Source organism: Muscardinus avellanarius (genome assembly GCF_963383645.1).
Source record: "Muscardinus avellanarius genome assembly, chromosome: 11".
Lineage (NCBI taxonomy): Eukaryota > Metazoa > Chordata > Mammalia > Rodentia > Gliridae > Muscardinus > Muscardinus avellanarius.
Genome location: NC_137797.1, coordinates 90,292,068 through 90,304,845, shown reverse-complemented (window position 1 = coordinate 90,304,845; position 12,778 = coordinate 90,292,068). Strand labels below are relative to the sequence as shown.

The 12,778-nt window shown below is 44.1% G+C and overlaps 1 protein-coding gene across 1 annotated transcript in view; it reads right to left on the bottom strand.

Moving 5' to 3' along the window:
* The window catches only part of TM7SF3 (transmembrane 7 superfamily member 3), a gene marked incomplete at both ends in the record, with an annotated part of 41,211 nt that overhangs the window by 16,877 nt on the left and 11,556 nt on the right, over positions 1-12,778 (bottom strand). Inside the window, 4 exons of the mRNA XM_080706443.1 lie at positions 1,198-1,375; positions 3,581-3,752; positions 5,867-5,987; positions 7,940-8,090. Coding sequence (XP_080562569.1) covers positions 1,198-1,375; positions 3,581-3,752; positions 5,867-5,987; positions 7,940-8,090 — 622 coding nt within the window. The remainder of the gene's footprint in view (positions 1-1,197; positions 1,376-3,580; positions 3,753-5,866; positions 5,988-7,939; positions 8,091-12,778) is intronic.

Below are 12,778 nucleotides of genomic sequence, written 5' to 3'. Positions count from 1 at the left end.
AGCTTCCCAACCCCCCCCCCCACCTGGGATTACAGGCAGGCGTCACTGTGCCTAGCCTTTATTTTTAAAATTGAGAAAGAGTTTTGCTCTCAGTTGCTGAGGCTGGCCTCAAACCTGCGATTCTCTTATCTTAGCCTCCCAAGTAGCTGAGATCATAGGCATATGCCACCAGGTCCACCCTGACTTTATTTTGCTCATGATTTTTTCGGATATTATACTCTTTTTAAATCTATCCAGTCTGCTGGGCATGGTGGCACACACTTGTAATCCCCGCGCTTGGGAGGCTGAGACAGGAGGATCGCACAGGTTCAAAGCCAGCCTCAGCTACTTAGTGAGGCTCTCAGCAACTTAGTGAGACCCTGGTTCCAAATAAAGTATAAAACAGGTCTGGGAGTATAGCCCGGAGGTAGAAAAGCCCCTGGCTTCCACCCCCAGTACCACCAAAAATAAATAAATAAATAAATAAATAAATAAATCCATCCGGACTATCTTGTCTTGGCCAATAAATACATAGAATTCAGCCAGGCGTGGTGGTGCACACTTGTAATCCCAATTTGGGAGGCTGAGACAGGAGGATCGCACAGGTTTGAAGCCAGCCTCAGCTACTTAGTGAGGCTCTCGCAATTTAGTGAGACCCTGTTTCCAAATAAAGTATAAAATAGGTCTGGGAGTATAGCCCAGAGGTAGAAAAGCCCCTGGGCTCCACCCTCAACACCACACACACACACACACACACACACACACACACACACATAGAATGCATACAGCAAATATTTTTATTTTGGCAATTTTGTTCACTACTTCATTCTAGTACCTACAACAGAGAAAGGAAAAATACACTTGATCTGAGCCAAAAGGCCAAAAAACAATTGATAGTGGAAAATTTAGGGCTCAAAATTCATTTCTCCAATAAATAAATAAAACTAGACAAGATTTTTTTTTTTGTACTGAGGGTTAAACCCAGGGGCATTCGACCTCTGAGCTACACCCCAACCCTTTATAGGTTTTATTTTGAAACAAGGTCTTGCTACGTTGCTGAAGGTCTAAGTTGCTGAGGCTGTCCTTGAACCTGCAATCCTGCTGTCTCAGCCTACCAAGTACTGTGACTACAAGCGTGCACACCCAACAAGAATGTTTGAATATTCTTAAATTCTGCAAAGCCAAAGAAGAATCTGTCAGAGTTTGAATTCTACTCACCAAGGGAAACACAGCTATCCTCCACTGCCTGGAAACTGCAAGCATATGTGTGTGCAGGAACATAAGCAGCAGATGTGTTCAGGACTGGGTCCCGAACGATGACATTATAAATGACTCCTTGTCCCCGGAGAGAGGAGAAGGAAACACTTGTCATATCATCAGCGGTTAGGGTCACCACCTAGAGCCAAAAATATGCACAATTAGTGTTTAGATTTTTCTTAAAAGCTATTCTTCAGCCAGGTGTGGTGGCACCCGCTTGTAATCCCAGTACTTAGGAGGCTGAGACAGGAGGATCGAAGTTTCATAGCCAGCCTCACCAGTTACTTAGTGAGGCTCTCAGCAACTTAGTGAGACCTTGTTTCAAAATAAAAAACAAAAAATAGGCTGGGGGTGTAGCTTGGAGATAGAATGCCCCTGGGTTCAATCCCTAAACACACACACACACACACACACACACACACACACACACACAGCTATTCTTTTGGCCAAGTATGGTAGCATATGCCTGTAATCCCAGTAGTTTTGAGGCTGAGACAGGAAAGATCACAGGTTCTAGACCTGTCTTAGGAACTTAGTAAGACTCTGTTCAAGAATTCAAAAATAATAAGGACTGGGGATATAGCTCAGCAGTAGAATGCCTCTGGGCTCAGTCCCCAGTACCAATAAAAAAGAAACGAGCCAAGTGTGGTGGTGCATGCCTGTAATCCCAGTACTAGGTAGGCTGAGACAGGAAGATTGCAAGTTTGCACCAGCCTCAGCAACAGAGTGAGGCCCTCTACAACTTAGTGAGACTCTGTTTCAAAAATAAAAAATAAAATAAAATAGGGCTAGTGTGGGGAGCCATTAAGGTTTTCCCCTAAAAGAATACTTCTGACTGTCCTTTGCCCAGAGTCAATAAGGTTTGGGGTCATGGAAAGTTCAAGGTCTGAGAGAAGCTCAGGTGGGATTGATTGACCTGACCGTTATGCGCACAGGTGCTGACTGCACGAGGGTTGATTGACCTGGAGCTGTATAAATAGGATGAGAAAATAAACCCACGATCGGTCAGTAGAGATATCGACCCGGGAGTGTACTGGCGATCCTTCCGTGATAGAATTAGATATTCTTTGAATCAAATTCTTAGAATTGAATTCTTTCATCCTCACTCCTCTGTTCGGAACTGTCCTTTTGCCAGCTGGCTCCGACAGTCTAGGGATGCAGCTCTTTTCAAAATGATTGCATAGGTTTATAACATCTCACAGACTTATGGGATTTGGGAAAATTTTGTCTAAGTCAGCTATATATATAGCTAATAATATAGTTACCATTTGTTGAATACTTTGTGCTAGTGATTGTGCTAAGTACTAAAGAAAGAGTAGTGAGTAAGTCAAGTCCACAGTATAATTTTAAAAAGTGCTGCCCTTCTAGGAGGCTTGTGACTATTTACTTCGGAAACTCTTAAGACTTACTTTTCTCGCTTATTTTAGTAGCACTATTTCAATGTATTATGGTTACACAGAGCATTTGTGGCTTCTTCTATAGTATACCTATCTTAGGGACAACCTTTAAAAGAAATTCTCAAAGTTAGGGAACACTGCATGACAAAACTGTATGTGATGTTTTCTCAATTAAGAACCTGTTTTTAAAAATAAGGGCTGAAGCCCTTGCTAAATGAGACTACTTCAAAATAAAACATAAGAGCCGGACGTGGTGGTACACGCTTGTAATCCCAGCAATTGGGAGGCTGAGACTGGAGGATCACGGTTTGCGGACAGCCTCAGCTACTTAGTAAGGCCCTCCACAACTTGGTGAGACCCAGTTTCAAAATAAAGAATAAAAGCCGGGCGTGGTGGCGCACACTTGTAATCTCCCGCCCTTGGGAGGCAGAGAAAGGAGGATCGTGCAGGTTCAAAACCAGCCTCAGCTGGCTTAAGAGACCCTGTTTCCAAATAAAATATAAAATAGGTCTGGGAGTGTAGCCCGAAGGTAGAAGGCCCTTGGGTTCCATTCCCAGTGCCAAAAATAAATAAATAAGAAAGAAAGAAAGAATAAAAAATAGGACAAGGGGTAGAGCGTGGAGGTCGAATGCCCCTAGGTTCTATCCCCAGACTTGCAAAAACAAACAAACAAAAAATCCAGACATGGTGGCACATGCTTGAAATCCCAGTATGTGTGAGGCTGTGACAAAAGGATCACAGGCTCCCAGGCAGCCTCAGCAACTTACATGAGCTCCTGTCTCTAAATAAAACAATAACATAGGGCTGGGAGTATAGCTTAAAGGTAGAATGACCCTGGGTTCATCCCGAGTATCACAAAAGTAAACAGCGAAGTGCTTGACAGGTTCTCCTCAACTCTTCCAAAGCTGCCACACTCTGATCACACAAACCCCGCAAGTGAGGTTTACCTTGGTGGCGCTGGCCTGCACCTGGGGCACCTGAGCCATCCTCTGCATGTGCTGGAGCAGTGCGGCCTCCGAGACGTCGTTCTCAGGCAGAAAATACTGATACACGTCATACTGCAGCCTCCACCTCAGGTTCTGGCCTGTCCCGACGTCACACGGGGGAGGGTCGGCGCCTCTAAAGTCAACCAACAACACCAAACGTCAGGCTCTGGTGATGCCAGTCCCAGCTATGAGGAGGAACCAAAAGTTCCGGTTCTGAATTTCTGCAAGAAACTCAATTCAACAGTTCACCTTTTGTAGTGGCCTAACCTCTATTCTGGAGAAAATGAATACACTATTAAGGACTGATTGTTTCTGTTCCCAAGAAATCCATATGTTGAAATTCACATGGTATTAGAAGGCGGGGCCTTTGGCAGATACTCAGATCATAGGGTGCAGTTCTCTTGAATGGAGACCTTATAAGAGACTCCAGGGAGCTCCTAGCTTGCTTTCTGTTTGGGAAGGACGCAGAGAGAGAGGCCTGCAACCTGGAAGAGGGCCCTTGCCAGGCCCAGATGTGTTCTTTAGAACCCAGCCAGTCAAGCTGACCGTCCTCAGTCCAAAACTCCAAACCCGCAATGCACTGTTCCAAAATCCAAAACTTCTTGGGTGTGGGTGCAATGCTCAAAAACTTTCAGATTTGGGGGCATTCCGGATTTTCAGATTAGGAATGCTCAAGCAATAAAGCCTCTGCAAATGTTTCCGAATCCGAAAATCTCCCCAAATCTGAAACACTCTTGTTCTCCAGAATTTCAGGAAGGGCCGCTTGATCTGGATTTTATTACAGCGACACAAACCAAGACACACGGAGAGGCAATGTAGTTAAAAAAAAAACAGACGCTGGCGTCAGTGAGGGGCGAGGGAGGAGCCAGCTGCACCATTTGGTAGTAGTGCATACGTGGGCAAGTTGCCTCCCCTCCTAACCTTCAGATAAACTCTCTGTAACATCTGAGCAGCTGCCCCCCACGTGTGTGCGGGTATGCTGGGGATTGAACCCAGGGGAACTGTACCTCTGAGTTACGCCCCAAGCCCTATTTTATTTTTTGTTTTGAAACAGAGTCTCGCTAAATTGTGGAAGGCCTTGCTAAGTTGCTGAGGCTGGCCTCGAAGCTGCAATTTTCCTATCTCAGCCTCCTAAGTACTGGGATTATGGGCATGTACCACCACACCCAGCACCAACTGTACCTTCTTCATAAAGTTGTTAGGATTCAGTGACAATGGACATGGAGTCCTCGTGCTGTGGATAATCACAGGGATTATGGGAATGTTTTCCATGGCACTGCTGCTGTTAAAGCACAAACTGAGGCAGAATTTTAATGTTTAAAAATCCTTATAAGGAGCCAGGCATGGTGGCGCATGCTTGTAATCCCAGCATTTGGGAGGTTAAGACCAGAAGATCACAGTTCACAGAGAGCCTCAGCTACTTAGTGAGGCCCTCCATAACTTAGTGAGACCTTGTTTCAAAATAAAGAATATAAAATAGGGCTGGGGTTTGTAGCTCAGAGGTCGAATGCCCCTGGGTTCCATCCCCAGGCCCACACACACAAAAAAAAATCGTATAAGGATCGCAGGTTTACAGCTAGTTTCAGCAACTTGTGAGGCCCCCTGAAACTTGGTGAGATGCTGTTTCAAAATAAAGAATAAATAATTGGCCTAGGGGTGGAGCATAGAGGGAGAATGCCCCTAGGTTCAATAAATAAATAGAGCCGGATGTGGTGGCGCACGCTTGTAATCCCAGCGCTTGGGAGACTGGCACAGGAGGATCACTCACACAGGTTCCAAACCAGCCTCAGCTACTTGGTGAGGCTCTCAGCAACTTAGTGAGACCCTGTTTCCAAATAAAGTATAAAATAGGTCTGGGGGTATAGCCTGGAGGTAGAAAGCCCCTGGGTTCCACCCCCAGTACCACACACAAAAATAAATAAATAAATACCCTTATAATACATGACATATTTCAGGCCCAAGGAACACATTTTCCACGTTAAATGTTTTATAAAAACAAAGACGCACTTACAAGTTCATAATAGACACATCCGGCTCTTTACATACGGAGTTCATAAGAAAGGGAAAAATATAAACTGTAGCTAGCTCAAAGATTAATAATGAGGTTTAATGCCAATCCTTCCGCAAAAAATAAACATTTCAATCTTACTATAAAGAACCATGGATCTGAGGTGTTTGCTAAATCTATACAAAAGTTAGTCATGAATATTTTAAAAGCAACTTAGGAGTCAGGATTATAAGTCATACCTTGCATAGCCTAGGTTTGCTGGGGCAAACTTGAGAGTTGTTTGAAAGAAATTGTACTCCAAATAAATGTTGGGATCAATATCTAAATCAAACTCCAAATTACAGCCTCCAGGGATAGGATCTGAATGAAAAATTGAAAAGTTACTAAACAAGGATTCTCACATATCCAAATCATGCATAGGAAAACACAACATTAACAGGAACTTCTCACACGTAGGTTAAATAATATACACACCAAGCTTCTACGTTTCTATTTTTCTAGTTCATAAATTGAAGGCAGTGAGGTTAAGGGCCCCAGAGCAGAGGACAGCTGAGCTCTTCTTTTCTCTAAAAGGCCAGACACTGACAATTTTAGGCTTTGCAGGTCTGAGGGTCTCTGAGCTCCTCTACCTGTTTTGTGGGACAAAAACAGCCACAGATAATACAGAAACGAATGGGCGTGACTGTGTTCCAATAAAACTTTATGCACAAAAACAAGTAGCAAGCTGGATTTGGCTTGTGGGCTGCAGTTTGCCAATTTCTGCTATAGAGTTAAAAACGGTCGAAAGAGATTTTCCCAGTACTTGGAAAGCTGAAACCAGGAATATTGCAGGTTCAAGGCTAGCCTCAGCAACTCAGTGAGACCCTGTTTCAAAATAAAAATAAAGAGGCCTGAGGGATAGCTCGGAAGTACAATTCTTGGGGTTCAATCTTCAGTAACAAAACAGACCAAAAAAAAAAATAAGGGAGAGCAGATATTCTTAAAATGTGGCCCAGAAATGGGTTTCAGGGGCTCCCTGAACACCCTGAAATTGCATGTCAACTGTTGAATCTGCATTCCCTTGAGAGCGAAGTTTGTATTGTGGGGGGTGGGGGGGCCTATGTTCTAAAAAAAAAGGCTTAAAGCCCTATGGAAAGAGGAAAAAGACATTGCCAAAGAGAAAAAGAACTCCAGGGGTAATAAAGGAAAGGGGAGGCCATTTCTCACATGACTCTTCCAACAGAGAAAGGTGTCGACCCCACTTCTAGAACAGTCTCTGTACGTATAAAAAAACAAAACTTAAAATCCAAGGCCATTTCTGGGAATAGCATTTAGATATTTAATTAAACACGAGATAGACTTTGGCTATTGAATTTATACTAATAATGTAGCCAAAACAGGTGTATACCATCATGTCCAACTTTGCTCATTTTTGACTCTTTAAGGCCTCGAATTGTGCTGAATCCTGGCTCTGCGTGGCCCCTCCACTCCACGGCTAACACTGCTCCTGGGTTGGCTTCCCATGAGATGAAATGGACCACGTCACTCCTCTGCCTCCGCTCCTTCCAACCCACCTCAGGACACAACCCAAACCCCAAAACATACGCCAGGCCTCGCCCGCCCGTTCTAGTGCCAGCCACACCCACTACTGCTGTTCTCCAAACACTGTCCTTCAGAACATTAAGCTTACTTGGAGGTTAAAAATACTGAGTCTTGCCTTTCTGTTATGCTTTACAAAGGGCTCCTTAAGTTGTATTTTTTGGGGTACTGGAGGTTGAACCCAGAAGCATTACTAAAGGATCTTGCTAAATTGCTGAGGCTGGACTTGAACCTGCAATCCTCCTGTCTCAGCCTCCCACACAGTGGGATTATAGACATGCACCACCACGCCCAGCCCCTTAAGTGCTCGCTCTTTCTTTCTTTCTTTCTTTCTTTCTTTCTTTCTTTTTTTTTTTTTTTTTTTTTTTTTGGTGGTACTGGGGTTCCTGGAAACCCTTCTACATCCGGGCTACACTCCCAGACCTATTTTATATTTTTATTTGGAAACAGGGTCTCTTAAGCCAGCGCGCCTGCGCGATCCTCCTGTCTCCGCCTCCCAAGCGCGGGGATTCCAAGCTTGCGCCACCACGCCCGGCTTACGTGCTTTTTCAATGACTAAATATATTCTCTTTCACTCATCATACTAATTCTCAGGCTTCCTTGCTATTACAACATTTCTGATTAAATAAATTGTGCTTATAACAAACAATCTTACTAGGATAGCTCTACCGATATTTTCACAAACGCATTCCATATTCCACAGGATAATCGGGAGTCAGAGACAGAAAGATTACCTGTTTCTGAGTAGGAGAGTGGAATGGCCACGTTCTGGACAGGCTCCGCATCCACGGTCCCCAGATACCAAGTGCACATGCTCTGCTCTGGCCGGAGAATGGAAACCAGTCCCCTGTCATTGCCTGTCCCTGAAGCGCTAGGAACGAGAGCCTGCAACGAGGAAGAAAAGCCACAACCAACGGGAGGTAAGCGAAACGTAACTGCAGAGTTGATCCAACTTGCGCTTCCTGCTCCAAGTCTTCTCCAAACGAAAAGCGGGGAAATTAGACCTTCCTTAAAAACTAAAGAATCACCGGACGTGGTGGCGCACGCTTGTAATCCCCGCGCTTGGGAGGCAGAGAGAGGAGGATCATGCAGGTTCGAAACCAGCTGCGCTGGCTTAAGAGACCCTGTCTCCAAATTTAAAAAAAAAAAAATTATATATATATATGTATGTATGTATGTATGTATAATAGGTCTGGGAGTGTAGCCCAAAGGTAGAAGGGCTTCCAGGAACCCCAGTACCACCAAAAATATATATATAAAATAAATAAATAAAATAAAATAAATAAAAATACAAAAGTTTATTTTTTAAAAAATCCTAAAGAATACTTTTCATTCCCATATCCACGCACCCACACCTGTGCATAGGAAAACTCTCTAAAATACACAACTAGCCGGGCACATACTTGTAATCCCAGTACTTGGAAGGTTGAGACAGGAGGATCTCGGTTCACGGTCAGCCTCAGCAACTAAGTGAGGCCCTCTGAAACTCAGTGAGAACTTGTTTCAAAATAAAGAATAAAGCTGGGCGTGGTGGCACACGCTTGGAATCCCAGCATTCCGGAGGCTGAGACAGGAGGATCGCAGTTCGCTGACAGCCTCAGCTACTTAGTGAGGCCCTCTGCAACTCAGTGAGACCCAGTTTCAAAATAAAAAATAAAAAATGTGGCAGGGGGTGTAGCTCAGAGGTCGAATGCCCCTGGGTTCCATCACCAGACCTACAAAAAAATAAAATATAATATAATAAAGAATAAAAATGAGGCTGAGGGTGTAGCTCGGAGATAGAATTCCCCCTGGGTTCCATTCCAAGTACTGCAAAATAAAACAAAACAAAATAAAAATACATGAGTGTCTTGGTCAGTTTGGGCCGCTATCACAAAATGCCAGACAGTAAGTTGCTTATAAAGAACTTAGATATTCGTTCCTTGCAGTTCTGGAGCCTGTAAGTCAGAGCGCAGAGGGCCAGCGCAGCTAAGTTCGGGTGAGGGCCCTCCTGCAGGTTTTGAACTGCCAGCGTCTAGATATCTTCACATATTGGAAGTGGGAGGGCACTCTCGGTCCCCTTTTATAATAAATCAATCCCACTTATGACAGCCCCACTCCCTCAAGATCTAACACCTTCCACAAGCCCCTAACACGAGACTCTAGGAGTTAGGACTTGAGCGTTTTCAGGCCATAAAAATCAGCTTTAATGAGGAATTGTACAGTGTTTGCTCAAGTGTTTCAATTCACCTGAACTGAATCTGACCGTCAAGTACTGAGGCTAACAAGACAGAGACCTAAGTCTTGACCCAAACGAGTTCAGTTTGTGGAAAGCATTAGCTTGTTTGTGCGTGTATGTAGTACTAGAGATTGAACTTGGGGGCATTCTACCTTCAAGCTATATCTCCAACTCTATATTATATTATATTATATTATATTATTTATTTTGCAGGTCTGGGGATGGAACCAAGGTGCATTCTACCTCCCACTGACCTATTTTTTTTAAAACTTTATTTTGAAACAGAGTCTTACTAAGTTGTGGAGAGCCTCACTAAGTAGCTGAGGCTGTCCACAAACCACGATCCTCTGGTCTCAGCCTCCCAAATGCTGTGATTTACAAGCATGCGCCACCACGCCTGGCCAACTCTATTTTATTTCTTATGCTGAAATAGAGTAGCCAGGCATGGTGGCACACACATGTAATACCAATACTTGGGAGGCTGAGACAGAGAATTGGAGGTTTGAGGCCAGTCTCAGCAACTTAGGAAGACCCTGCTTCAAAATAGAAAATAAAATAGGTCGGGGGGGGGGTGCAACTCAAAGGTAGAGTGCCTGTGGGTTCAACCTTCAGTACAGAAGAAGAAGGAAGAGGAGGAGGCGGCAGCAGCAGTAGCAATGGGCAGGTATGGTGGACAAGAAAGAGTGAGAGAGAAGGAAGGAAGGAAGGAAGAAAAGAAAAGAAAGAATGAATGGATTGGTTTTACTAAATTAACACACACTGTCCTCAAACCTGTGATTCTCCTGTCTCACCCTCCCAAGTACTGGGATTAGAGACATGTACCACCAGACTCAGTTAACCCCAGCAGTTTTTTATTTTGAAGCAGGGTCTTGCTAAGTTGCTGAGGCTGACCTTGAACCTGTGACCCTCCTGTCTAAGGTTTCTAAATCCTGGAATTACAGGCATGTACCACCATGCCTAGCTTGTGGAAAGCTTTTTAAACTGTGTTGTAACTGACATATTAGAAACTGAACATAAAGTATTATTCTTTGATAAGTTTTGATGCATGTAAACACATGTGAAACCATCACCAATTCAAGGCAATAAATGACCCTAAAATGTTTACTTATAAACCAGACATGGTTTATAATCTCAGTACTTGGGAGGCTGAGACAGGAGGATCACACGTTTGAGGACAGCTTCAGAATTTAGTAGGATCCTGTTTCAAAAATTAAAAAAAAAAAATAGGACTGGGGGTGCTCAGAGGTAGAATGCCCCAGGTTCAATTCCCAGTAAAACACACACACACACACACACACACACACGCACGCACGCACGCACATACGCACACATGCACACATGCACACATGCACATGCACACACACGCACACACACATGCACACACACGCGCACACACATGCACACACATGCACGCACACGCACACACACGCACACACACACATGCGCACACACAATGCTTCCTTGTGCCCCTCTTCCTAATCCTTCCTTACATCCTGCCCCTCTACCATCCTCTTCTCCCCTCTGTTCGGGAAGTTTTTCAAATAACAAAATGCTAAGATAAAAGGTAACAGTTTCAGAGTGTTCTCTTAAAGCTAAGAAAATGGGAATAAAAGAGACTGGATCAGTTTCAGTTTGACAAATATTAAAGGAAGAATGACTAATATATTAGTTAACTATAGGAGCCGGCCGCATACCTGTGACCCAGTACTTAGGAGGCTGAGACAGGAGGAGTGCAGGTTCAAGGACAGGCTCAGCGACTTAGTTCACCTTGCAAGGAGACTCTCAGCAATCCAGCAAGACCCCGTTTCAAAACAAAAATTAAAAAATAAGCTGGGGTATAGGTTAGAGGTAGAACACCACTGGGTTCAATCCCCAGGACCACAAAAAACAACAGCAAAAACAAACAAACTATGGGGTCGATGGCTTCCAAGAACCCACAGCCATGATGACCCCCAAACACCAAGAGTGCCGCTGTTTGTCAGTAAGGATACAGGAAGCAGGAACAATCCTCTCCACATAGGCCACCCGTATTAGAGTAGGCTAACTCACATCCTTCCTGCATGGAAGTCAAGGCCCAAATCCATTCATCCTGGCCTCTTTGTCTCTCACTAAGTCCTCATCTCTATCAGAGATGTTTCCTCACGCCTAGAAACAGACATTGCAGCTACCTTACTTAGCTATTGTGAGAATTAACTATATGGAAAACCAAACACAGGGGCTCTTAACGAGGAAGGGTCTGTACAGAGTTCCCAGAGGCCCCCCAGGAGAATGCAATTTTCTTTTTCCTGTGGTACTGGGGGTGGAACCCAGGGCTTTTCTACCTCCAAGGTACACTCCCATACCTATTTGATAGTTTACTTTGAAACAGGGTCTCGCTAAGTTGCTGAGAGCCTCACTCAGCTGAGGCTGGCTTCAAACCTGTGTGATCCTCCTATCTCAGCCTCCCAAGCGCAGGGATTACAAGCGTGAGCCACCACGCCCGGCTTGCTTTTTTTTTTTTTGAGAATGCATTTTTAAGCCCCTGTGAATTTGTTTTTGTTTCTGTTTTTTTTGTTTTTGTTTTTGTTTTTGTTTTTTTGTGGTACTAAAGGCCTTGAGCGTGCTGGACACGCAGCCCAGGCTGATGAACTGAATGTTATTCCTTTGTTTGCACAAGAGACCTCAAGGGATAAAGCTGACCCTACAGAGTTCTTAGTAAACTATGATGCTAAATCGCGAAGTAACAATGGAATTGATGTATTCAGGCAAAATCATCAAGGACCAACCAGAAGAGTAGGAACGGGAACAGCGGCACACCATGAAGAGAGACGGCAGAGGTACCCGCATCTGCTAGACTCAGCTGCTAACTCCACAAGACTCAGTCTTGATTTTTTAAAATAAAAGACATATGCGGGGCGTGGTGGCGCACGCTCGCAATCCCCGCGCTTGGGAGGTGGAGACAGGAGGATCGTGCAGGTTCGAAGCTGCGCTGGCTTAAGAGACCCTGTTTCCAAATTTTAAAAAAAGTATAAAATAGGTCTGGGAGTGTAGCTCAGAGATAGAAGGGTTTCCAGGAAGCCCAGTACCACCAAAAAAAAAAAAAAAAAAAAAAAAAAAAGACATAAACCAGGCATGGTGGCACACAGGTGTAATCCCAGTACTTGGGAGGCTGAGACAGGAGGACTGCAGCTTCATGGCCAGCCTCAGCAACTCACTCCATTTCAAAACAAAAAATAAAAAGGGCTGGGATTGTAGCTTAGAGGTTCAATTCCCAGTACCACATAAATAAATAAATAAATAAATAAATAAATAAATAAATAAATAAATAGCAACATCAAATTCTAATGTCTCTACTAAGTAGAAGCATGTTTTTTTG